The following is a 25,934-nucleotide window of genomic DNA, read 5'->3' as shown; positions in this document are numbered from 1 at the left end:
ATGCAAATTTAAAATCATTTTATAAGGTTTTGAAAACTGAATTATCTACATATTTATCACGTTTACCTTTTTGAGTCATGTGGCCTCTGGTATTTTTATTGGAGACCTAATTTATGACTTGATTAAACGGAAGTAATTCGCCAAACTTAGATCCCAAGTTGAGTTTGGATGAAACCGATCTCAAAAGGCAGATTGGTAGGTGAGGGAGAATTGAGATATTAACTTCAGAGAAGCATTCTTGTAGATAAACTGCCTTCTGGTCTACGAGGGATCCATACTTCTGAAGCTGAAAAAGTAAGAGTGTTGTAAACTGGTGGAATAACTTGGCAGAAAGTCCTAGAAGGATTCTTCTGCCAGAGATAGTGATTATAATTAGTAAAATAATGTAATATTAGAAAGTATACACTCCCTAGACTGTACAATGGAAGGGGGAAGATGAGCTGGAGTTAAGTACTTCTTCACTAAAGAGCAGATAGTTCTCCTGCCATTCAAACAACTTAAAATACATATGAACTAAACTGGAAAATAAAAGTTACTTGCTTTGGGATTTAAAGTAACTGATTCTGGTTAGCTCAACATGTTGTTCTTGAGAATTGTGCTTAAGGATGTGACCTTTTAACGTTCAGGCTTCCATCTAGTAAGAATAATGTAGGGAAAATGTCCTACATAGTGCAGAAGAGTTAAATCAGATGATACAAAGGCCTCTTGGGGCCAAAAATACTGTATTTGTAACTGTTAACAGGAAAGGTGTTAATTTACTGTATGAAATTTGTGAAACTGTACCAGGTTTTGGATTAAACAAAATGATCTTTTTATTGTCCAGGAATTCCAAGAACTTGCTAATGTTAAACCGTGACCCAGTTCCTGCTACAAGTTCTTTCCTCTCACATAAAGACCTAGATTTCAGAGAAATGAGATGCTTGTGATTGGATTACATACACTGGATCCTAAATTTTCTACTGTGTGTCATTGACTTGAAAAGTAGTACTTGGTCGAGGGAGATAAAAATTTCCTGCCATCTTGTGTAAATGATATTGTTTTAACGTACTGACAGTTTTATCCTTTATTTCTGGTGTTTGATCAATTACGTTTCCAACTGTTTTGTAAGTTTTCTTTTAAATTTCAAATTACAGGTTCACGACTAGCTCTGGCAAGACTTCTTTCAGGTGAGTGTCTCGTCTGGACAGATTACATTACTACTTAATACATTGACCAACAGCCTGTCTCTTCTTGGACTCGTTAGGCTTTTGAAGTTTAATATTGGATTCCATGTTTTCCTTTTATAACTGACTTGAAAACTAATATTTCAAATTCATTTTTTTCCATTTCCTATCTACCTCACCCCTCATGCTTACCCCATTGGTCATCTCACAGCTATTGATAAGCTGTTGCTATTCCAGAAAATGTACTACCACATTTGATGAGCATTGATATTGTCTAAAGGACAGAGTTTGTTCTATTTAGAAGTATGCTGATGAATTGAAAAGCCATAGTGGTGATTGATAGGGAGGAAATGTGGCTTTGTAGTGAGTATGGAACTGGTAGCCAGGACTCATTGGTTCTGTTTCCAGCTGTTGCTGACTTGAACTCTGACCTTGGTGTTACCAGTTTTGCCCATTACTTTGGGGTATGCTCATTTATTAGGGTTACTCTTCTGGGGTGGGGGGTGTTTCTGTAATTCTATCAATGTACTGCTTGTCATCTGTGCTCTCATATGGAGCTCTACTTCTCCCTTCTGCAAGTTCCCTCCCAGTAGAGCTATCCTGAAGGACCTCGGTTCCCCAGGGCTGGGTTCTTCCAGCCCCAGAATCAGATGAACACACACACATTAACAGAGCGCATCTGACAGGACCCGGTTAATCAGCACTCCCAAGCTGACTCCTAATATGTCCCTGGACTTGGTAGGCTGGGTCGAGCAGCACTTCCAAGCTGTCACCCTCATATGCCCCAGGTTCAGCACGTCCCTATCCCCACTTTCATGTTATAATTGTTCTGGTAGAAGGGTGGCCAGATGTCCCGATTTTATAGGGACAGTCCCGATTTTGGGGTCTTTTTCTTATATAGGATCCTATTACCCCCTGTCCTGATTTTTCACATTTGCTGACTGGTTATCCTATCTGGTAGTAGCCCACTTGATTAGCAAACCCCACAGGATTTTTGGGCCCTGCAGGGATCTTTAGCTTAGTTACGAGAAGTGTTGCTGCAGAGCGAATGGGGAAGCCAAAAAACACCTACAAGGGGCAGAAGGGAAGAGAAAGAGAAGCAACCAGCTTAACCATGAAAGTTATTTATTGCTCGGTAATAACCGTACACGGGGAGCCAAACAAACACAACAGTTATAATATTAAATCAAACTTAAATTTGATTATAAAAGTCAGGTTTAGAAATCTCAACTGTAACTGATCACACAAGACCAGGTCAGAAGGCTATACCTAGAGAGAGAGAGAGCTGGGTTTTCACTACTTTGTGAAGCTTGAATCGATCAGAGTTCCCTAGTGGTGGTGGTTGTGGTAGCTGAGGGTCTGGAGTGCTGGAGACAGGCAGAGCCCCTAGCACGATCAGTCAGAAGAAGATGCAGTCCCAATGGAACTGATGCAGATTTTGGATCCAGGCATCAGAGCACTTACTTGAGCATGGGTAGGGGCTTTTGTAGGGAAAAAACAGTGGTTCAAGGGAGAACACTAGATTTGTTTGTGGGTAAACTGATGTCTCAAGGGAGTATACCAAAGTTGTTTTTTTCAGGCTAGACAATAGGAACTACTCATTCCTGGCTATGGGCAGTGTTCATTCAAGGGAGCTCACCATGCAATTAGGCAGCTTCAGTATTTTGGATACCAATAAAGGATTTATTACTAGAATTGGTCTGATAACTACTGAGCTGGGTGTGTGCAGGCGTGCATTCATTAACATCTGGAGGAGAGGTTCCCCATCATGCAGTGCTTCCCTGCTTTTCTGGTCCCATAGTCCAGTGCAGTTCTTGCCTTGGAATCTCTGTTCTCCATTCTGTATGCTAATGGAGATGCCTCCCTGTCTCATCTTCGATGCAAATGAAGCTGGTCCGGAGGGGTTTAGGTGTCTTTTCCACTGCCTTTTCATTGCTTTTGGTAAGTTTTTTTTTTTTTTTTTTTTTTTTTTCCCCTCTTCTGATTGGCTTTGGTTCAAGCAGAGGCTGGGGTGGGGGAAGGTCTTTCGTGAGTCAGACAGGCTGGGTATTGTGCTCTGATTCCCCCAAGACCACGGAGCTGATGGGCAACATATTTAGCCTAATGTTACCTTTCTTTTCTTCAGTTTACCCACTTGTAAAAAAGATATACTAAATAGGGTTCTTGAGGCTTGATGTTTAAAAAGTACTGTCTTTATATAGTCCCTTTATTCAGTGTTCTGAAGGTATCTTATGTATGTTTTTCAAGTCTATTTCCACATCCTCAAAATTAAGGGAAAACTAAACACTCATGAACCTTCTGTCCTATTAGTAAATTCAAACTAAAGATGTCGGTTAAAACTGTTTTCATGGGCTATTTCTAGTGCTATTTTTGTCTTTTTGAGGACAGATGTCATCAGAAATCCATCCAAAACAATTTAAGCTACTTTCTACATTTCATGTTATAGCACAGTGATTGTGTGCTTGACCCTTATAAGAAAAAGGATCCTGCAAGAACAATAATCCTGCTTCTGAGGTCACACAATTGGTACATACCGTAACCCAAAGATGTCTATCAGATTAAGTTTTTTACAACTAAAACTTCCCAAAGCAAACTAAAACAGCAAGCCCTACATACAAAAATCCCTCCCATATTCATTCTGACACTTTTTATCTCCTTCCAAAAAAGTCTGCAAGCTCTCTTCCTGGGTTTAATGGCCTAGCAAGCACTGCTAAAGTAGTGCTTAGCCCAGGGGTGGGCAGACTTTTTGGCCCGAGGGCCACATCAGGGTTGCGAAATGGTATGGAGGGCCGGGTAGGAAAGGCTGTGCCCCCCAAACAGCCTGCCCTGTGCCCCCTGACTGCCACCCTCAGAACTCCCAACCCCCTCCCGGGATCCCTGACCCTCCCTGGGCCCCCTGCCCCTAACTGCCCCCCTGTGACTCCCCCATCCATCCCCCCCCAGCCCCTTTCGGAATGTGGCCCTGCGACCATGGGCGGAGGACTCAGGGGGAGCAGGGGCAGCCGCGCAGCCAGAGAGAAGAGGTGGTTTCCCCTTCAAAGCGCTACTTCTCTCCAGCCAGCTGTGTGGCCTCCCAGTGCTGCTCCTGAGTCCTCCGCCTGTGTTCCCTGTGCTCCCATCATCCACACCCGCCTGCTCCCCTCCTCCGCAGTGCAAACCCACCATGGGGGTGTGTGCCAGTGCTGAGCTGCCCGAGTGCCCGGCCCTGGGGCCCCCTGTTGTTGGGGGGGTCTGTGCCAGGGCACCCTGGGTTCACTTGTAAATCTGCCCCTGAGCCACGCCGCCCGTCCGGAGCCAGCCATGCCGCTCCGCTGCTGGCACGGTGAGCTGAGGCTGCAGGGAAGGGGGGACAGCAGGGGCGGGGCTGGGGCTGGCCGGGAGCTCAGGGGCTGGGCAGGACTGCCCCGTGGGCCGGAGTTTGCCCACCTCTGGCTTAGCCTCAAAAGGAGAGAAAACGGTAGACTCTTTCAGCTAGAAGTCCCATCTAGTCCACTTTGGCTGGAGGTTTGTGGAAGATGAGAGGTTTTTAAATGTGTAAAATATTGGGCTAGAGTTGGTATATAGAGATGCCACTTGTGTGAAGAAGGGGGAGATCCACAAGACCGACAACCTGGGTATTTCTGTGTTGTCTATACTGGTGTTTGTACATCCAGTGCATTCTCCATACTTCTTAGTTAACAATGGGACTTGAAGAAATTACTTGATACTGTGCACTTGCTTCTTGAGATAAAGCACTTTTTCTACATATAGACTTTTTGTTTATGTAATCTCCAACAAGATACTAAATGCAAAAGAAATACATTTTTCTACTTGAATGGTTGAAAGTATTACTTCTAAAAACCAGCAAACTTCTTTAATCAAAGTTTTACATTCTACTGAGCACTCTATCTTGATCTGTAAAGGAGGGTGAATGGAGAGGAATAGGGGGAGGTAGTACAGAAGAGATTTTTCTAATATTACCATAATTATGCATATTATTGATTCTGTATCTTGGATATTTGGTATTTCTAGTATTTCAGTCTTGCTATATTTGGTTTCCCCAGGGTAAACACAGTTTTTTGTTTTGATTTTTGAAGACAAGTAAAATATCTAGTGTCCCTCCTCCCACCATTCTTAGTAATCATTATCGGATTGCATGCAAATACATAAGGGATGAGAGAGATCAGTTGTTTGAGAAATCACATAAGCATAACTGGTTTTAAAAGTGTGCAGTGATTAAATATGTGCACCTCGAGCAATTCAAATGTTGTGACAGCTGCTACCAAGTCTTCAGAAGGACCTCTGTATGATGTAGGATATATAGGCATAGTCTCCTACTATGACCTAATGTAGTTGAATCAATGTGTTCCATACATGCTATGCATAATTACCTTTTACAAAAGCTCTGGGTGGTCAAAAGATGTTGCATTTCTCTTTGCTAATGCTAATTATTCTTCAGAGGTGCAAGGGAGTTTTATTATATTACATTTCTGGTGAATTATTGCCCTGGCCTTTGCAGCAAGGGACTAGGATTCCCTGAAGCATTATTTAGTTTTGTGCTGTTATGACGTAGAAATAGGCTGTCAGTCAGATGGGATTCTTGATTTGAATCTAGTGATTAGTACTTACACCTTGCATGTGTGCCTTGCTTTTAGATTCTAACTTTGGAGCAAGTGTTCAGTTTCCCATTGGTTCAGTACCTTCTTAAAAAGAAAACATTTAGTCTCTGCAACCAATTCATTCTGTCTAAGTCTTGGCTTGGTATTCTTGAACACAGTATATAGCACTGTAAATTGGAAAGGATGTGTGTAGAAATGGGGAGAGTTTTAAGTCAACCTAAGTGCAGAAACGTTAGCTACAGTGCTAACAAATTCTCTTGTAATTTTTGGGGGTATTTTCTTTAATTCAATAAAAACATTTTTTACCAATAAGTTATGTAATTGGAAGAACTGTCTCCTAATACTATAGACAGAGTACATATTGATGTCTGGAGCTAAGATTGTCCAAAAGTTTTAAGTCTAGAGGATTGTAGGTGTTTGTAACTCTTCTTCTCCACCCCCCCCCTTTTTTTTGGAGGGGAGGGGGGGATTGCTTCAGAAATGGCACATTTGATTTCAGCCCAGAAGCAAACTTTCTTTAGAAAAATAGAGTTAAGATGTTTGTGTGTGTCTACTGGAAGGAGATGCCCTTTTCCCATTTTAAAAACTATATATACAATATTTATTTTAAACGCTTGCTCTGGCATTTCAATGGTATTTACCAGAAACTTGGAATTTGGCATGGCTTTAACTACTAGGTCACGGATGTATCTCATTAGTGGTTTTGTGGAGATTGGTTGTGGTTTGTTACTATTGTAAGGATTTAAAAAGTCCCCTTCTTAGACTATTCACTGATTTGTATTTTTATCAGTGTTATTTCCACTCTGCACAGAAGTGTGAATGTAAAGAAACTTTTTATGGAGTCTTGCCTTCTTCCATATGGTGATTGAAGGCACATAGGTAAAGGAGTTAAGACCCCCTGTGGAGGATGGAGTTCCGTCAGTGCAGTAATGTGTTAAGTATGGGCACACATCAAAAAGTGAAGATACAAATATTTCAAAGCTTTCATTTGGACAGTATTGTCCAAACTGCATAGTGAATCAGGCAGTTCTGTGTAAAAAAATGCGATCTTATCATTAAACTTCAAAATGTAGGGAAACAAGGGTTCAGAGTTAAGACTGACAGGAACCTTATTTTTGGTATTTCCAGAGAGAGTTTCACTTTGTAGTCGGTGTTCCTTTAATATAATTTCTTTGTATGGAATCGAATCATATTACAATTCCTGCTTTTCAGTTTGAAACATTTTGTTATGTGGCATTAGTAGTGTGCTTGGCATTTGGAGAAAATATTCATTGATACATTCAGTTGATTATTCTAAACTTACTTTTTTTCTCTCTCTACTTAGACTTCTAAAATGTAGACACATTTGTGCTGAAAATAGTCTAATGTGGGAGGTATTGACACCGGGAAGATCGGTATGGCATGTAATTTGCAATCACTTACCTTTCTTGCTTGAATATGTAGAAGAGAGATCAAATGAATAATCAAGGCAACATTATATAAACCTAATTATTTAGTGCATTTACGATCCATATAAGGCTGTAATTCCATTGAGTATTTCTGTTGACCTCATAAACTACTTGAGCATTGCTTAAGTAGTTTAATGCCACTAATGACAATATCCTTTTATCTTGGCCTCTGAGTGTATAATTATTTGTGCATAAAATAGTAAGGCTTTGGTTGTTTGTTAGTATTGTCCTTTTGCTCCTTCTACTCTTGTCATTGCATCCCTTTTCGCCTCTACAGCCGCTCCCATGCGGTGTCCTATAATCCTCATTCTGTTGATTCTGCAAGTCAGACAGAGATTTCTCTTGTTACACAGCGTGGTAGAATATCTTAATTTACATCCCGCAGGTGTGGTTTGCATTTAAACAAAAGTACTCAAGAATTATTTATTTTTATATATATTAAAAAAACTGGTGTGATAAAGTGCAAATTAAACTCTGCCACAGCTGCAGATAAAGAGTGATAGAAACTTGTAGCTGGCTAGAATGTAAAGGGTTTATTTTTTTTTTTAATTTAATTTCTGCAGCATTTCCAGTCACAAAATTACCATAGTCTCCAATGCAATGCCACATTTGCAATGGCAACAAGATATTTCTGACATCAGCACTAAAATGATGAAATCAATGTCAGTAACTTCGTGAAGTGTGAACATAATACCATAAACTTATAAATAGGAATATTTGGAAGTTTCACCCTACTGCTTACATTAACTGGATTTTTCAAATGTGGCCCTTATGATTTTTAATCTCAAAAACTTTCTGGTTATCTAAGCTTCACCTTTCCTCCCAACTCCTCCTTTTTCCTCTCTCCTTTTTTGAGACCACTTGGTACTTGCTATAGTTATATTCTGAAAAACTTAGTTTTCATTCTCACTTTTCTCAGTATTTGCATTATTTCTTATGGTGTTAGAAGTGGTTCATGCATTGTTTTTGGATTGTTGGATATGTTCACGCTGAATAAAATTCTGTAAATGGGTCAGAAGTGTCTTGCCTAGTTGTACCATATGTTGTTGTCAGTTGTAGTCTAGCAGGTCTGTCTGAGTTCTTAGCTATTTTGTGACCTGAGTGTTCGTTCTGCGTAGGTGGTGTGTTAAGAAGAGGATATGCCTATTTTTATTTTCTAGCTCTAATGTGAACATTCCTGTGCTCTGTAAGGTAAAGTGATGCTTATAAAGAAACCATTGAACTTTGGTATGCCGTAGGAATTTATCCACACGGTATCTAAAGTAAGTCTGCCTTGATTTGTGTTTAGTTTGGAAGTATACATTTCAGTAAGAAAACAAAAAACATGATGATAAACCTTATTTAATTTAAAAACAAACTTCATTAAGATGGAGCTCAGGTTGAGAATACATGTTAATAACTGAAGGTTTAAAAAAATAAGGATTTTGTATCTTAAAGTAAAGTCACATAAAAAGCCCTTGTAAATCTACATCTTTCAGAGTTAAGATAAGGTTTTTTATCTTGTTTGGTTTTTGGGTTTTTTTGTGCCTAAAATTGTGAAAGTATGGAAATGCAGCTGTTCTCCAACCTAGATAAACTGGGAGAACTCTAGTTCACTAATAGGAAAACAGAAATGTTAAGTTGTTTATAACGTAGGAGATTCAGGGGCATATAGTCACCTTCTTTAAGAGATTTTAATTGCAGTGACAGATGGACTTCTGGTGATATGAAGGTGAGTCCACTGAGGTTAATGACATCTTGCAGTCAGATGAACAGCTCTAAATTCCCCTTTAGACAGTCGTTTGTATTGATCTCTGCAAAATATTTCAAGGAAAATTGAAAGAGCAGCAGAATTCTTAAGCTGTGGTATTTGATAGAAGGGAATGACTAGAGCTTTGGAAGTCTTTATTTCTATAATAGTTATTTTTAAGGGCAGCAAAACCATGATGTGAAATAGTGAAAATATGCCCATATAGTTTCATTTAAAGGCTGTACTTGTGTAGAAATGCCACAAAGGGTGTCTTAGTAAATTATAAAAAGCAACAGAGGGTCCTGTGGCACCTTTAAGACTAACAGATGTATTGGAGCATAAGCTTTCGTGGGTGAATGCCCACTTCATCAGACGCATGTCAGACGTATTTCGTATTCCTCCTACAGAAAGTTGGGGAATTGCTCTAATCAGTTTGCATGTCCTTCCTAGCATGAAGAAAAGTACTGATCTCTGAGAATACTGAAATTAAAAATATAGGGTTAGAACTTCAGTTGGTTTAAATTAGAGAGTTAGGTTGATTTAATTGGGGCTATCTATGCCTACATGGACCAGCTGAGGATCTGGCCTGTAAATTTTACATGTGGCTTTAAAATGTTGACAGCTTCAATATATGGTTCTTGCTGTAAAGCTGTCTGATAAAGTGCTTCCTCAAGTGGTAGTCTGGGCAAAGAAAGTCCTATTAATCTTCCCCTTTAAAACAGGGGACAGTATGAATTAGCGATCTTTTTGAAGGGCCAAGTTGCTTAAATATTGTCTGTAGTGTGCATAGTGGTGGACAATTAGTTTTCTTTGTAGCCTTATTCAGGATAGAATATATCTCTTTAGGGGGAAAAAACTTTCCTTTTTGTTTCCATAGAGCTCCGCTGTACCCCAGGGCAGTTTGCATGTCGCAGTGGTACCATCCAATGCATCCCTTTGAACTGGCAGTGTGATGGATGGCCCACCTGTGAGGATGAGAGTGATGAAGTTGACTGTCCAGGTAAGTAGAACTGAAAAGAATTCTATTCTCTGAACTGTTACTTTGTGTGGCAGTGTTACGCTTCAGGTTTGGTTTTTATAAAATGACAGCAATTCCAGGTTCAAACAGACGTCACTATGGGAGGACACTATTACATTTGGTAGAGGATGTTCCTTATGATAAACCTTGACTCAGCTTCGCTTTTCAGCTTATTCAGTAACATCACAAGCAATTTTTCCTTGATTGGGTTAAACCTCTGTTCTTGCAATCTATGTGTAGGTATTCTAAATGTGAAATGAGTTGCTAGACTGTTTTAATTCTTAAGGGACAGGAAAAACTACCTTTACAATAGAATCAAACAGATACCCTTATCTGCAGTTAAATTCTAAACTTGTCTCTTGCCCTTAAAAATGTACCACACAGAAACTGGATTGAGGCACACTGTTGGACAGTATAGGGGAGGTTGCCCTGTTGCTGCCTATGCTGTGCTGTTCACTTGCATAAACAGAACACGTCAGTGCAGGAAGCAATCAAACTGTTATTTTTTGCCCTCAAACTTGCATAAGGTCATTTTTCAAGAGTTGATCACCCATCAGCTCCATTATTCTAAGTGGGAACAGCTGTGGTGCATTGGTCTCTGACTATTTGGCCTCAGTTGTGACCAAACACTCTTGGAAATCTGGCCAGTACAATTTAAGATAATTTAAAAACAGGAGGAAATGCCCAAGGCTTTCTTTTGGGATAGCGAAGTAGAAATCTGGAAATGACAACTAGAATTAAATTGCAGCTTGGGTTAGATTTTTAAGTCAGGGTCTTTAGAGAGACTCAAACTACACTGAAGTATTGCAGTTTTTGAGTTCATTCTCTGTTTGAACTAATGAATCAGAACTGTTGAGCATCTAGTGAACTCCTTTGGGCTGCCCAGCTGCATTCTGAATTCTGGGCCTGAGAATTATTTTTACAGTATCTCCAATACCTGCAGTAGAGTGAGTATTTTATAGGAACAGTCTCTGCCAAACTTTGCTCATTTCTTACATCCTTTACATATCTGTATAGAGCACACTTTGTGTGGATTTCATGAGCCTGACCTCCATAAATCCAGAGCTTGTCTTAGCTAGCCTCGATGCAGCTATCTTGCATATTGTGTTCAGGGTTTTACCTGAACAAAATTCATGCTATGCATATGGCTAAATGGGGAAATCAGTCTCGTTAGGGTTAACTTTTTGTCAAATGTAGCAGATTTGCTGGGTAAAATAGTTTTTACTAGAAAGCATTTCAGTTTTCAATTGAAGGAAGGATTTATGAAAATGTGGGGTAGATATCTCCTATTCACCATAAACGTAAGATGGTTACTCATGCTGTCATAATTGCTCTTTACTATGGAAATAAGCTTTACAGATATGGAAATGGGAGGATTGTTGGACTGCTGTAGCATTCCAGAGGCTGGAAATTGTTAGTCATGCAATTTATACAGTAAAGGTTAATGAAAGGTGATTAGGTTCTTGTAGTCTCGGTGTGAATGCACACTATAATGACTTGTTACTGTGGTGTATTTCCCTTTCCAAAGGTCAATGAAAGGCCATTATAAGCTATATCCTATTGCCTGCCTATTTCTTTTAGGGCCTGGTTCCATTCATGTTAGCAGCAAAACTCCCTTTCACCCCAAGAGGAGTTGAATTGTGTATGATATGGGACTTTCCCAATAAATTCAGTATGTTCTGAGTTTAGCTATTGTCCCACAAGCAACAATTTCCTTTTGCTAGCAGCAGTTCCAATCTTTTTTTTTTTTTTTTTTTTCCCAAAACCCATTTTGTCAATAAATGGTTAATAGCCATTAACCAGTCAGGATAAGTATACAGGATGCATATTTTTGTTAGTGAGCTGTAATATTTGTCTTTCAAAAGCCAATGTGAAATTGAATAGCCTTTTTGTCTCATAACATCCCGTTTTCCCTCTCTCTTCCCTTCCTAAAATATAGATTTATTTTTAAGATAGAATTATTTTCAATTCCAAACTTTAGTTTTAAGCTCTGGTATGTAGAAATGCTTACTTTTCTTCCATACTCTTGCATAAATATTAGTGGAATCTTTGCATCTGTGTTTGTCCTTGATCCATGGCTCTAGTAGGATAAAGCCCTTTGACTGCTGATTCTGTCTGCATACTAGAAATTATTAGGAGGATTTACACAGCACGTGCTTGCAACTCCTTTCTGCTTTAGTCTTGGAGTCACATGAAATGATTCTTTTCTGATCCTTATCAGGAGTAATAGATTTGAAAATAATTCATGGTGAAACAGTATTTGCTGTAAAATTTCTAGTAAATAAGAAGGTCATATCTATTAAGGCCTTTACCATTTTAGTGAGTTTCAAGTAGTAATTTCTTAATTGTTAATACTAGTCTCTACTTCTAGCTACTTGCAGTTTAAACTTTGATGTAAATGGTAAGAATCTAAGAATGCCAATATATATTCAGAGGTAGCAGTAGTTGTGCTTTTCCACCTTCACCCTCTGTAATTGTACCAATAGGAGATGAGACCTTTGATATTTTTCTTACTCCTCTTTGGATTCCCCAATTTCTTTTTTGCCACTAAAAGAGCTCAACTGTGTGGATCAACTTCGTTCAGTAATGAGAATAGTGGGAGTGAGCAGATAAACAGCCAGAATGTGCAGAACGTCTTCAGTTTGTTCTGCTTATACTTTATGTAACGTAATAAACAAAATAAAATCTGTTCATGAACAGGGAATGGATGTCCTAAATTTACCCTGTTAACTCTTTTTCCAAATCTTCTCAACAGCAGTTGCTTCAAGCAACTATAGCTGACAATCATCTCTGTCTCTTTCTGTTTTCTATAGCACCTATCACTGGAGTAAGCAGTGCAGAGTTAGCAGTTCATGTCTGACTGTTAACATTTAAACTCTTGTGATCAGACACTGTATCACAGCCCTTTTGTATAACTTCATCTTCACCCTGAACTAATTGCCCTCCAGTAAGGCTTTTTCCAAGGGCCCTTGGTCAGGAGACCTCAATGTTTCAAGATGCTCTCCAACAGAACTTTATGGTTCCATTCCTGGGTCTGCAATCCAACTGGTAACAAGGTGTCTGTGCTGAACCCAGTAATCTAGGAGCAACATCTTTGAGAGGAAACTGTGTTGGTCTCATCCAACATCCACTCAATTACTTTTCGTAACATGACCTTTTGTGAATCCATAGGAAGGACTCCTGTGTGGTCCTGCACTCCTTCCCACCCACCCTTCTTCACAGAAAAACTCCTAGATACAATCAGCCAAAGATATGGCCAGCATTAAAACTTTATAAACATAATCATTTAGCAGTAGTCTGATTGCTGTGAACTCAAGCCTTTTGAAATTATTCTTCTGACTTGGTTCTCATGAAAGCTTAAAATACACATGCACTATATGTGACCTGAATTAGTCGTCCCATGATGTTAAGTAATGTTAGCCAATAGGAATTTATTTGCATAATGTCTGGGCTAAACTTATTGAATGTCCTTTGCACAATGAAAGTAGAAAACAGGTTAAAAAAAACACTTACAACTGGAAGTATTTATAAAAAAAAAATTGGTGGGTTCATTTTAGGCCCGAAAGGGAGTTAATTTTGAGATCTAGTTCCCCTCCCACCTCCACTATAAATCAGAATTGGAAACTTTATTATCCAGTAGGTTGTTCTGTGCAGTTAAAACTGTCTTGTTGGACAAAACAGCTGGAGAGTGTGAGTGTGTGTTTTAAAAACAACAATAACAAAAAACCCCAATAGCTCCTGCATTTCCCAGCAGATGAGCACATTAGCAGCTCATGTATGGAAACCAGCAACCTTTATGGAAATGTCATACAGAAATCTACATTAAAAGAATGTTTAGGTCACAAAGCCTAGCACTCAAATTTAGGAAATGCCAGAATGTAGGTTGCCTTTTGTGTATGCATTGAGATGGTTAATTACATGATTACTATTTTCTTCCACAGGAAGTCGGTCTCATTCAGCACATCGAAGGGAGGGTGTTTGCTGACTGAGCAGCTATTAAATAGCTTCATCCTCATTGTGCGGTCCGAGGACTACTTTATTGCACACTGTTCAAATCCTGCTCTGAACATAATTAGTAATTTCCTTCAGGGCTGTTCTGTAGCACTTATCACTATAATATCGGAGTTACCTATCAGCAGTTTAGCCGTACTTGCTTATTACACCATTTTATCTTGTGATATAGGGTCACTGCAGGTTAGTTGCTCATGTAGAGACTTTTAGGCCTTTGGCCTCAGTTAATTCGCCAAGGCTATTGTCTTACAGACTTGAGGCCTGTAGGCTTTTGCGCTACTGCCCTAATTCATACCTATAGGCTATAGTCCCTCCTCTTTTGTGGATCCCCAAAATCAAAATATCCCAACTGAAATGTCTCTTTGCAGGCTCAGTTCTTCTGCTGTATTGATACAGGGCCAGTTCAGTCCCAGCTTCAGTAGCTTCCTGGCCTGTATCCACCTCAGGCTGTTTATCCTGTTTGAAGCAGGGCACTCTTCAACAATATTGAGCCTGGGGAGGGCAAAGTGTTTTTTTCACTCTCCATGGGTTTACTTTAGTGGTCTTTCTGCATGTACCGGGTTATGTATAAGCTGATACTTATCTCAAGAAATTAGACCTTCATCTGCCTTGGGAGTAAGTGGAAAAGTGTTAGCCTGTTGTCCAGAGATTTCCTTGACAACCATCTTAATTTTGTCCAAGAGTTTTGAAAAAGCTTTTGAAAATGTATGGAACAGAGAAAGCTCTCGAATAACCACACTCATGTAACTGACAAACTGAGCAGCAGGAGTGTGGACTGTTCTATGCAAAGAAGAATAGATAAACTCTGGGAATGACGCATCTGCTGGAACAGCTAAAATTGCTGCATGTCAAGCTCTGTGCTGCATTGATTGAAACCCTGCCACAAATATTTAGCTTAATCAGCAAGACTCATGTAACAGTTTGGCTCTTTTCCGTGGTAGGTGTTTCACATTGGCATCGTCTGTATAGTTTGCGTGTGTCTTCTTACAGGCAGCTACAGTACAACTGAAATATATAATTACTATTGTCATTTTTTATTTTTTATTTTGTCTGTCTTGAATTCAAACCTAGAGAGACATTCATGAAAGAGTTTACCTTTGGCTAAATGAAAAACTGCCTTGCATGTGCGTTTTTTATCTATAGGCTTGACAGGGGACCAACGATCTTATCATGGGAAAGAAAACGTGGACTCCAGGCACAATCGAGGAAGAGGAGGAGACACAACCCGCTTTCACACTGTCAATGTGGCACAGCCTGTCCGGTTTAGCAGTAAGTTGCAGACTGGGGAACCTGGTTCAAATTCCTAGAAGTCAGTTCACAAAATTAGGCCATTTCCTCTCAAGACAAAGATTTAATACTTCAGGATGCAGGATTTTTTTTTTAATATTAAAAGTAGTGGTTCCAGAGCTAGTAGACAGTAAAATGTCCAAGGACACTTAACTTTTTTTAAAGTTGTCATTAAATTGCATGCTTTTCTTGAACTAAAGTGCCCCGAAGAGCATACATGCCAGAGATCTAAATATTTGTATGCTATCCTTTTGATAAGGTTATTTGTAACACTGGTATATATAACATGGTAATTATGAATTGTTTCTGAAAGCAATTCTAATGTCATGGTAGATTGAGAATGGAACCCTAAAATACATCTTTGTCCTTGTGTTTTATTGTTGCTAATATATTAATATAGAATAGTACTTCATAATAGTGGTTTTGTGAAAAAAGAGTTACAGTTTTCTGTTGTAAATTATGGGCTTTAATTTTTCTGGGCTGCTTTGTCTTCAGTTGGAAGTATGGGTCTTCAGCGGGTGTGAAAATCTGGTCTTTTTTGTCTTGAGAGACTAGTTTCAGCACAGAAGCATTCTTTTTAAACTAGTGCCCCAGTGTTACAAATACTTATGCACGTGCTTTAAGTAAAGCACATGAGTAGTCCAATTGGCTCATTCAGGGTAAGTTCAGGTGCTCACATTTATAAGTGGGGAATAAAACCTTACTTATTTGAGTTTGCTCTAGAAAAATGATGGGATAAAAATTAGACCTAAGTCATTCACGTTTAATACTTTAAATTTTCAACAGTGAGTTCCTAGGGAAATATTTAATTTTTAAGAAAACTGTGAACTATAATAGCAGTTTATCTGATAGTATGAGTGTTAGCCTTCAAGGAAAAATGTTCTTAAGAAATAAAGCACTTTGGAAATTTGTCACCTCTCACCCCTCTAAAGGAAAAAAAAAAAACCACTCAGAAGTCAGTTACCTAAATTTTGTTAATGATCACTTTAACCTGTCCTTGCTCAGCTGTCATGAATATTCTCCAACCTTGGCACAGGTGCTCTTTACTTAACCTTGATGATGATGATGATAACTAGGCTGAGGTACTTGCCAGTCAGAAAATGACCCAGTCTTGGTAAATGGGAATACTGTGTAAAACTTTTTGCATGGCTGTTTTAGCCTAGGTTTTTAATCCCTAGCATTCTTATTGTGATAGAGACTAAACTAAAAGCAGATACATAGGAGCGGAAAATCCAAATAAGTAAGGCTTAAGAATTTCTTTTATTGGAAGCAAGATGCAGAAAAATTGCTTCACCATTTAATATGCTATTTAAAATAAAATGCCTTTTGACTAGAGTAGAGAACTCTCCTACCCTATGCTGAAATGACTAGTGTTAAACTTCTTAAATGCTGCTTTTTGGGTGGTTAATGCAATTTCTGGATAGTAGTTAAGTAGAGTTGAAGATCTAGATTCCAGCAGGAGAACTAGTCTGTAACGTGTGTGGTGGTGACTTTACACAGAATGCATTTTCTGTAGAATGAGGAATTTCATTGATAAGTGGGTAAAGGGACAGGTGTTGAAAGCGGTAGTGAAATTTTTCAACCATTCTTTCATTGTTCTGATCGGTCTTTATTTTTTTTATAGTATTGCTATAAACAGAAGCTGTGTCACAGAGGCAGACAGCTAACACAAGCCAAAATTAAAATAAACATTTCACTAAGATTAAAGAAAAGCAAACAGGTTTTTTAAATATATTTTATAAAATTTGTTATGGACTGATGGACTTAACTAGTTTTGGTAAATGGCTGATTTTTGAAATTACTTAATTCTTTTATAACAAATTGGTACGGAAGTAGTTCTGGTGGCTATAACTTAATATGCCATGTAATCCAGTGTGTTGGCAGACCATTCTATCTGTTCTTACACCACTGTGGTAGCGTTTTGTCTCTGAAATGTAACTGCAAATAATAGTCAAGGAAACCCTATTTTATAAAAAGGCTTGAGAGCTGTAGTTCAGGAAGTAAGTGGTAACTGTGTTAACCCACTGCATAAAACTTTTCCTCTCTTCCCTGAAAGCAAGCTGTTGATCATACACTTAAAAATAAATCAGGCAGAAGAGGGGTACTGAGATTTGAGTATTTAAACATGATTTATCAGGTCATGGTTTCAGTTATGCTATACTACCTATGTCTGTTTCAATGAACTCCGCATAAATGTGACTCCTCAAATCCTGGTTACGTCATTTTCGTATTTGGGTCAATAATATGGTATTGCATTCAACCTGTATTTCATTCAAAGCATTTGAATGATTACAGATTAGTCAGATTTTTATTCGTTTAAGACATTAAGTAATTCTAAAGACATGGGTTGGAAGATCACAAAAGGATTTCAGAGCTGTAAAAACCTTGATAATTCTCTAGCATGTGAAAAATGAATATTCCACTTTGTTGAATTTTAGCAAATTTAGAAAGAACTTGGGTATGGTAAATAGTTGTATTATTTCACTACTTTGATAGAGATCACGGTAATTCCAAAGAAAGTTTTGGGGTCCTTTTGGTTATGAACAGAGACCAGATAAATGTTCTAGCAAGAGTTAAATAACTGATGAGGTCACTGTGCCCTGGCAAGTGTTGCAGAATTAATGTTGCCTTGCTTCCAGTCCATACCAAATGCAACAGCTAAGATCATCTTTCTTCCTGTTAACTCTGATTGTGCTTTCTCTCTCCCTAAGTCCCACCACTGGATGCTCATAGACTCATAGACTTTAAGGTCAGAAGGGACCATTATGATCATCTGGTCTGACCCCCTGCATGCTGCAGGCCATAAAACCGTCCCTACCCCTTCCCTGGACTCTGCTGTTGAAGTCCCCAATCCTGTTTTTAGTGACTTCAATTGGCAGAGACCCTCCTGCTAGACCCATCTGCACCAGAGCAGTACAGGATTGGGACCAGGGAATACAATCATGGCACAAAGGATACAATCTTTTCTTCTTAAAGTATTAAGAATACCAATAAAAGTAATTTAGGTACAATTAACAAGGTCCAGGTGTAAGGGGAAAGTGTTACATACACATACCCATACTCACACCAATTATATTCATCCACTCCAGTAGTGTCAGCCTTGAATGTCCATTTCTTCCACAAACATTTCCATGCTTTCTTCTGCACTTCACCTTCCTTACAAATTGCCCTCCCTGAACTAATCCATAAGACCACCTTCACATCCTTCTTAAAGACCCACTTCTGCTGTGAAGTCTACAAGAAATGTAACTGGTTACTAGTGGCTGTGTTTAATGACAATAGAGGAACATGGATACTATTTACTTAACAATTATTACTTGTAATAAAAGAAGGAAAAACCTTTGGAAGCATCAAGTTGTGCATTTTGCTGACTTGTGTAACTGCATGATCATATCATTCTCTTCCTCCTGCTCCCCACTTTTTTCTTCCTACTGTTTATTACACTTCTTGCTGCTTGTTTCAAATTAGACTAAGATCTTCAGGGCAGTGATGGGGTGTGATCGGGTCTTTTTTTTGTTTGTTTGGTGTCTTGCGTGGTAGAGCCTCTAACCTGATCAGGGCCTTTGAGTGCTACCACAGTGCAAGTGAAAAGTGGTAAGAAGTAAATCATGTTTAAATGAAATGCTAGAAAGACAAGTTTTGTCAAGAAACTTTTTCATCAAGAAACGTCACCATACTCTTTAATGTATGTCATCTCACAGTTGTGGGGTGGATTTTAGACTGTGTGTGTCTCTATCTATCTATCTATCTATCTATCTGTATGTACACATGTGTGTACACACACACACACACACACACACACCTACCCTGATATAACGCTGTCCTCGGGAGCCAAAAAAATCTTACCATGTTATATCGACCTTGCTTTGTGCAGCGCTCCCCCCCCCCCCCCCCCCGGCACTGTTTTACTGCGTTATATCTGAATTTGTGTTATATTGGGTCGCGTTATATCAGGGTAGAGGTGTATATAGTGTTCTGAAAATATTTATAATGTATACTGGCTTATTTAACTAGTAGGTCTATGTTGTCTCAAGTTAAGATCCTAATTTTGGGGGATGGTTTTCCCTTCTATTCTCTATGTTTCCTAGGAAAGTGCCCAACAGGATGGCATCACTATGAGGGCACAGCCAGTTGTTACAGGGTGTATTTAAATGGAGAGAACTACTGGGATGCTGTGCAGACATGTCAGAGGGTGAATGGATCGCTGGCCACTTTTACCACAGATCAGGAGCTCAGGTTCATCCTGGCACAGGAGTGGGACCTAGAAGAGAGAGCCTTTGGAAGGAAGGACCAACGTAGGTGAGTCAGGAGGAAAAATAACCATTTCATATTGGATGAAAGTGATTTTTACATGAATTAACAAATTACCGCTAAAGTTGTGCAAACTGAGTAGTTCACTTTGCTTAGAATTTAATAAAAAATTATTTAAATTAAGTAACTGTTACCATTCTGACTAAGGTTTCAGAGTAGCAGCCGTGTTAGTCTGTATCCGCAAAAAGAACAGGAGGACTTGTGACACCTTATTCTATATGCATCCGAAGAAGTGGGCTGTAGTCCACGAAAGCTTATGCTCTAATAAATTTGTTAGTCTCTAAGGTGCCACAAGTCCTCATGTTCTTCATTCTGACTAAGCTACTGCCAATTGTCATCAGTTTTATATATTAACCAGCATTAATGAATAAACTGCAAACTTCATATGATTGCTTGCAGTCAAATAAATAACTTTTTTCAGTCTGAATGTCTTTGCATTGCTGAACAGAAAACAACTGTAGCGAAGAATTAATTATTGTAGTGCGGTGTGCATTATGTTGAGGTTTTCAGTGGAGTACTGGGAGAGTTCTAGTTTTCTCTAAACGTTTAAACTGAATGTTCAAGTTTATTGGCAATAAAAGACCAATAACACGGACAACGTTGCTAGCGTGAGATAGGAATGAAAGGGCCATTCTGAGAGAAGTGTCTGAACATCTGCGCTAGTTTAGTTTGAGGCAAGGATGTTCTCAGCTGTTCTATTTGAGAGAGGACTACTCCCCCAGAATATAATTACTTAAAAAATAGAATTACCATTATTTTATCCATGGTCTTTCATCAGTTCTCTGCTGTGCTGTCCTGTCACCAGTACTATTACTCTTTTGTTACTATTGCTACTTCTGGTTCTAATTCAGCATCAGACAGGAAATGCATTTGACAGATATTTTAAGAACATGCACTGCAGTAAGTTGTATTTGTGGCGCTTCAAGATATTTCAGCGCTATCACAGCAACAAAATTTTATGAGCTTGATCTTTGTGTATAGTTTTTACAAATCACAACATAACGTATATCAATAAAATAAATACGGATATCTATGTAATATTATCAATCCCTTTTTAAAAAGAAGTTACTGTTGGTGAATATATTCCCAAAATGTGGACTTGGAATATAGCAATGTAAAGCATTAAAATATTTTTAGGTCAATTTAAAAGTGGAAAAACAGGAAATTTAGTAGTAAAGTTCTGTATTACTTGATCTTATTTTTATGGTAGTATTTTTCCCCTCTTGCTTTTTGGAATCGTTTAAAAATGCCTATTTTTTAACTATCTAGGTTCTGGGTTGGATATCAGTATGTCATAACCAACCGAAATCGTTCTCTAGAAGGTCACTGGGAGGTGGCTTATAAAGGTAAGTTTCTGAAATTAGATGCTAACTTCCATGCAGCTCGCTTAAAAATAAAGCTAGTTAAACATAAGCTTAAAACAGCTATCCTCAAGCAGGAATGTAATCTATAAAGATAGTTTCATTCAAGGGGAGAGAAGTTGCTGTAATTCAAAGGGAGAACTGCTTCACAACATCAGTTGGAATGGTAACTACCACTTTAGTTTAGGCTTTAGAAATTTCCTGGTACTAAATGACTGCAAAATATAATAGAATGGAAGATTTCTATCCTATGTGGGGGTTTCCTTTGAGAAAGATGGGAACTACATTTGGCTGAATTTTGTAGTTCCATATACTAGTGGTTAATCTTACTTACAGAATCTCCATAAAAAACATTGTAGTCTGTGGGAAACCACTTTGTAGAATAAGTAGGTTTAGCTGTGATGAGGTAAGTTTGTGGTTTCAGTGTAAAAAGAATAAAGAACACTGAAATGCATGGGTATTGCCTTCTCTCATTTTGTAATCTGACCACATTTTTGGAAGAGCCACTCAATTCTCCAGACACCTGTGAAAGTATGTCTATCTCTTTTATTACTCAGATGTTAATCAGAAGCTGTTTGCAGCAAGCTCAGTGTTAATAAAAAGAAGTAAACAACTGAATAGTTTATTAGCCCAGGAAATTCCAAGATTAAGCTTTGAGCAATCTGAGTTTTAAATCTGCAGTGTTACCAAAGTGAATGTTACATACAAGTAATCTACAGTTTAATTTCCCACATTTCCATAAAAATTAACAGGTATCATAAACAGGTAGGTATGGAAATAGAAGGTGTCTGTACCAGAATGAGTGACAAAATAGTTTCACATTGGTGTTTTAAAGTGAGTCTAGTTTGTACAGGCCAGAATTTTCCATATAGCAGGTATCATTTAATTCCTCTGATACAGAGTTCATTGAAATAACTCTTAAAAACTCAGTGACACTATCACCTGTTTCTTGTTCTAGTTTAATTTTCAAATTGTTTGAAATGGAGATTGAAATATTATTTGCATTTATACCTTCTCCAGAACAAAGATAAAGCACATTGACTCCTGGGTACGAGGAAGCTTGCACCTACGTTATATTATTTATACCCAAACAGCCTCGGTCTGCAAGGCTGTCAATTTACAGCTCTAATAGCTGTAAACCTCCTTAAAACTTTTTAAAAATGTAAAAGAAAACTCTTCTGAAATGCTGTTGTACAGTGTTGTCTAGGTTATAAATAGTTTCTCCCTTAGTTTATCCAACGGAACGAAATGCTCTGCCAGTGCAAGACTGCCAAGCTGATTGACTTTCAAAAGCAGCTGTACTCTCAAAAGTGAATGTAGGCCTTTTTGGGTCTGTTTTTTAAACCACCCTGGATGTTTGCTTGCAGTAATGTTCAGATCAAATATGTCCACTGCCCCAGTACAGCAAAGCATGTCAGCATGAGTCGTTCCATTAAAGTCAATGAGTCTACTTGTTTGTGTAGAATTAAGCACGTGCTTAAATGCTCTGCTGGACTGGTGCCTTGACATGTGGAAAAACAAGCTTTCGGATAGGCAGTGCTGCAAAGTCACCTTAAAATCTAAAAAGTCAATCTGCCTTATTTCCTTCTCAGGCATCACCTTTGGCAATAGAGGATGTGCAGGGTAAATTCTGCGCTCATACCCGTGTAACTCCATTGTGTGCGAACCGATTATACATAAACATAACTTAGAGCAGAATTTGACCAAACAGAACTTGGTTAACAGTTCAGTTGATGTGCAAGAATTAGTAGCAATGGGGTAGCCACTGACGCATCCCCAGTATACAGAACATCCCCTCAGTTGTCCCTGCCCCTGCCAGCATGACCTTGCACAGTGCACGTTTTACCGAATGTGCCACCTCACCTCCTCTGGTGTGACCTCATACACACCATGCATTTGAAATCACACCTTTTCAAGGTAAGGTGACGTGTTCTGCAAAATGGCATCCTCTGTGCATGATACCAGACAAAACCACATCCAGTTTTATGATAGAACTGGGTAGGGGACAAACCATACAAAATCAGGACAGTCCAGCTTAAAACCAGACGAACGGCCTGCCTAAGTAAAGTACAGCTCAACTGTTCCACAGTAACATTGGCTTTACAGTGCCATCAGGAATCAAAGTACTTAAACCTATTTTTGCCACGAAAGTGAGGAGATATGACTCTGAATATTCATAGAGCACTTCTCTGTTAAGCCAGGAAGTACCACTTTCACAGTTGCTTTAGAAGACTAGAGCAGCATTTCAGTGTTTCTTGAGGGGGAAAAATTGCAGACTCTTGGATTGGATTGCAATGGATCTTGATGGACAAAAAGTATCCTAAATTATCAGTTAACCTATAAAACCTAGGGAAAATACAGATCTCTGTTTCTCCTGAAGGGAAATGTCATTGCTCTTTACTGGGAAGCTGACTGCACTACCATCTGCTGGTGAAACTATTTAGAGCAGTTATAACTTTATTTTTTTCTTAATGTGAACCATTTAATAGTTAATGTTACAATTCTGACTTTTCATTTGTCAGATGGTGGCATCAATTCATGTTTTCTTGATGCCATAGGACTTTGCTTTAAGAAAGTTTATTAAAAGTAGGCTATGGGGGAAAGTTTCAAAAGTACCTAAGTCTCATTTTCAAAAGTATTCATTTAGCTACTTCTGAAAATTTTGCTCCATGACAATTCTGTATAGTTTGGTGGATGGACTCTCTTCTTAGGAGATAGCAGTAGAGATCCTAGTTTCATAAAAGAAATCTCTCCCGTCAGGTCAAACACTACTTCAGCAGGCTATCAGAGGATCATTTTATCATTTAACCATATGTTGTGTGGGAGTCAGGGCATTAAGACCAACATTTTCAAGCCTGGGTACCTAATGTTGGGCTCCTAAATCCATATGCACTGATCTAATTTTTTTCACAGCTGCTGACCCTGGAAGTCAATGGAAGGGTCCAAGTGCCCCTCAACTTTGAATATCAGGCCACTTAGGCCTGATTGTCTAAATATTAATTTAGACACCTTAACTTTAGGCACTTAGGGTCAAAAATTTCAAACCTATTACAAAACACACGCTTGGCTCCTCTAATCTCCAGCTACATTATCTGTATCACTTTCGCTTGTCGTTAAAATGTATAAATTAGAGAAGTTGCCCATATGGAACATTCATGTTCTTTGGATTGTGTCATGAATCACATTTAATCAGTGTGTTCTATATTTCAATTATACTGAATCTCTCCAGAGTTGAACAGATTAGTAGTTTAGTATTGCTGATAGCAAATCTGAGTTTAACAAAGGTGATTTATATTAGTATTAGGGCTGTCAAGCGATTAAAAAAATAAATCGCGATTAATTGCACTGTTAAACAATAATAGAATACCATTTTATTTAAATATTTTTGGACGTTTTCTACATTTTCAAATATATTTATTTCAATTACAACACAGAATACAAAGTGTACAATGCTCATTTTATATTTATTTTTGGTTACAAGTATTTGCACTGTAAAAAAAAAAATTGTATTAGGTGAATTGAAAAATACTAGTACTGTAGTGCAATCTCTTATCATGAAAGTTGAACTTCACAAATGTAGAATTATGTACAAAAAACAAAAAAAATGCATTCAAAAATAAAAGTGTAAAATTTTTAGTCTACAAGTCCACTCAGTCTTACTTTTTGTTCAGCCAATCGCTCAGAAAACAAGTTTTTACATTTGCAGGAGATAATGCTGCCCGCTTCTTGTTTACAGTGTCACCTGAAAGTGAGAACAGGTATTCGCATGGCACTGTTGTAGTCAGTGTCGCAAGATATTGACATGCTAGATGCATTAAAAATTAGTATGTCCTTTCATGCTGTCGTCAGACGCCACCAGTGTGGTGCTCTGCTCTGTACAAAGATAACAGTTGGCTGCGTGCGTGTGTCTCTCTCCCAGCTCTGCACAGATCACTGGCATAGCAGATCTTGAGTTAACCGCTCAATGACCACAGACTCCAGTAAGGTATGAAGGCACCCGGCCAGGTTTATTGTCAAACGAAGCACAGTAATAGTTTCCTGCAGTCTCTACAGGACATACTCCGAAGACGTGCCCCCCGACAATCAGCTCAGTCAGTGGTGGGATTTGCCATTGCCCCCTAGGCCAGACAAAGACGTCCACTCAGGGAAGCATTCTTATACACCGGTACAAACAGGTTTTGCATCATTGAATGCACTGAGGTACAGCCCCTCTATGCATTACGGTGTTGCCTTTCTCATGGTGCGGATTGGTTCGAACAAATAAGTTTATTCATCATATTGTCTATTCATCGTGTTGTCCTTTCATACTGTCTTTAGACTGGGTCTGCCTGTTCCTTGTTATCTGTGTGGGTGCCATCCTGGCATATGTTCATCTTATTAGTACTTACATGTGTATATGCTCTTGCCAACTTCTGTGAGCAGGGCCTGCCTCTGGCTCACAGCCTAACTTTGCTTTGTTAGCAATGTCTTGACCATTACTTCAGTTCAGGCCTTATACTGGGCCTCTGATACCAAGGGTTTATGTTTCAGGGCCTCATCTTACTACATTCCCCCACTATTTGTCTTTTTATGGGGAGGGAGTTTACCCATCGTCCCAGAAAAGCATAATGCATGGACTAAAGATAACCGTGTTTAGCCCACTGGGTTATGTGGTCACTTCATTTTACCATCCATACACTTATGCCCCATCTGTCCTTAGTCTCCACATTCCCTCGTACGACTGATGGACAGATTTTATTATTTAATAACTTTTAGTCCCTTATGGTGGGCCTGGGAATGTTAGGCCCGGGACCATGACTGAGGAATGTAGTATTATGATTGAGCCTTAGAGGGGCGCTCGCGCTTGTGCTCTCTCTCTCTCTCTATGAATAATATGGATATGGCATATATATATTTGTAATGTATATGAGCATATATGTATAGTATGTATACATACATATAACAGCACTTTATATTTAAGCATAACAATTCTTTTTCAATCTGTTGTATTTTGGCCCTTGTGGTACTG

At 38.7% G+C, this 25,934-nt stretch overlaps 1 protein-coding gene across 4 annotated transcripts in view; it reads left to right on the top strand.

The window, feature by feature from the left end:
* DGCR2 (DiGeorge syndrome critical region gene 2) overlaps positions 1 to 25,934 on the top strand; it is a 71,282-nt gene that overhangs the window by 22,795 nt on the left and 22,553 nt on the right. Inside the window, exons 2-6 of one of the 4 annotated variants that reach the window (XM_005281068.5) lie at positions 1,134 to 1,166; positions 9,816 to 9,938; positions 15,111 to 15,236; positions 19,343 to 19,553; positions 20,835 to 20,911. In XM_005281068.5, coding sequence (XP_005281125.1) covers positions 1,134 to 1,166; positions 9,816 to 9,938; positions 15,111 to 15,236; positions 19,343 to 19,553; positions 20,835 to 20,911 — 570 coding nt within the window. Of the gene's footprint in view, positions 1 to 1,133; positions 1,167 to 9,815; positions 9,939 to 15,110; positions 15,239 to 19,335; positions 19,554 to 20,834; positions 20,912 to 25,934 lie in introns of all 4 variants that reach the window. The other 3 variants (XM_065568366.1, XM_005281069.5, XM_065568367.1) reach the window with 3 other exon arrangements.

Source organism: Chrysemys picta, chromosome 15 (assembly GCF_011386835.1).
Source record: "Chrysemys picta bellii isolate R12L10 chromosome 15, ASM1138683v2, whole genome shotgun sequence".
NCBI classification, from domain to species: Eukaryota; Metazoa; Chordata; order Testudines; family Emydidae; genus Chrysemys; species Chrysemys picta.
This window is presented reverse-complemented; position numbering and strand designations above follow the sequence as displayed.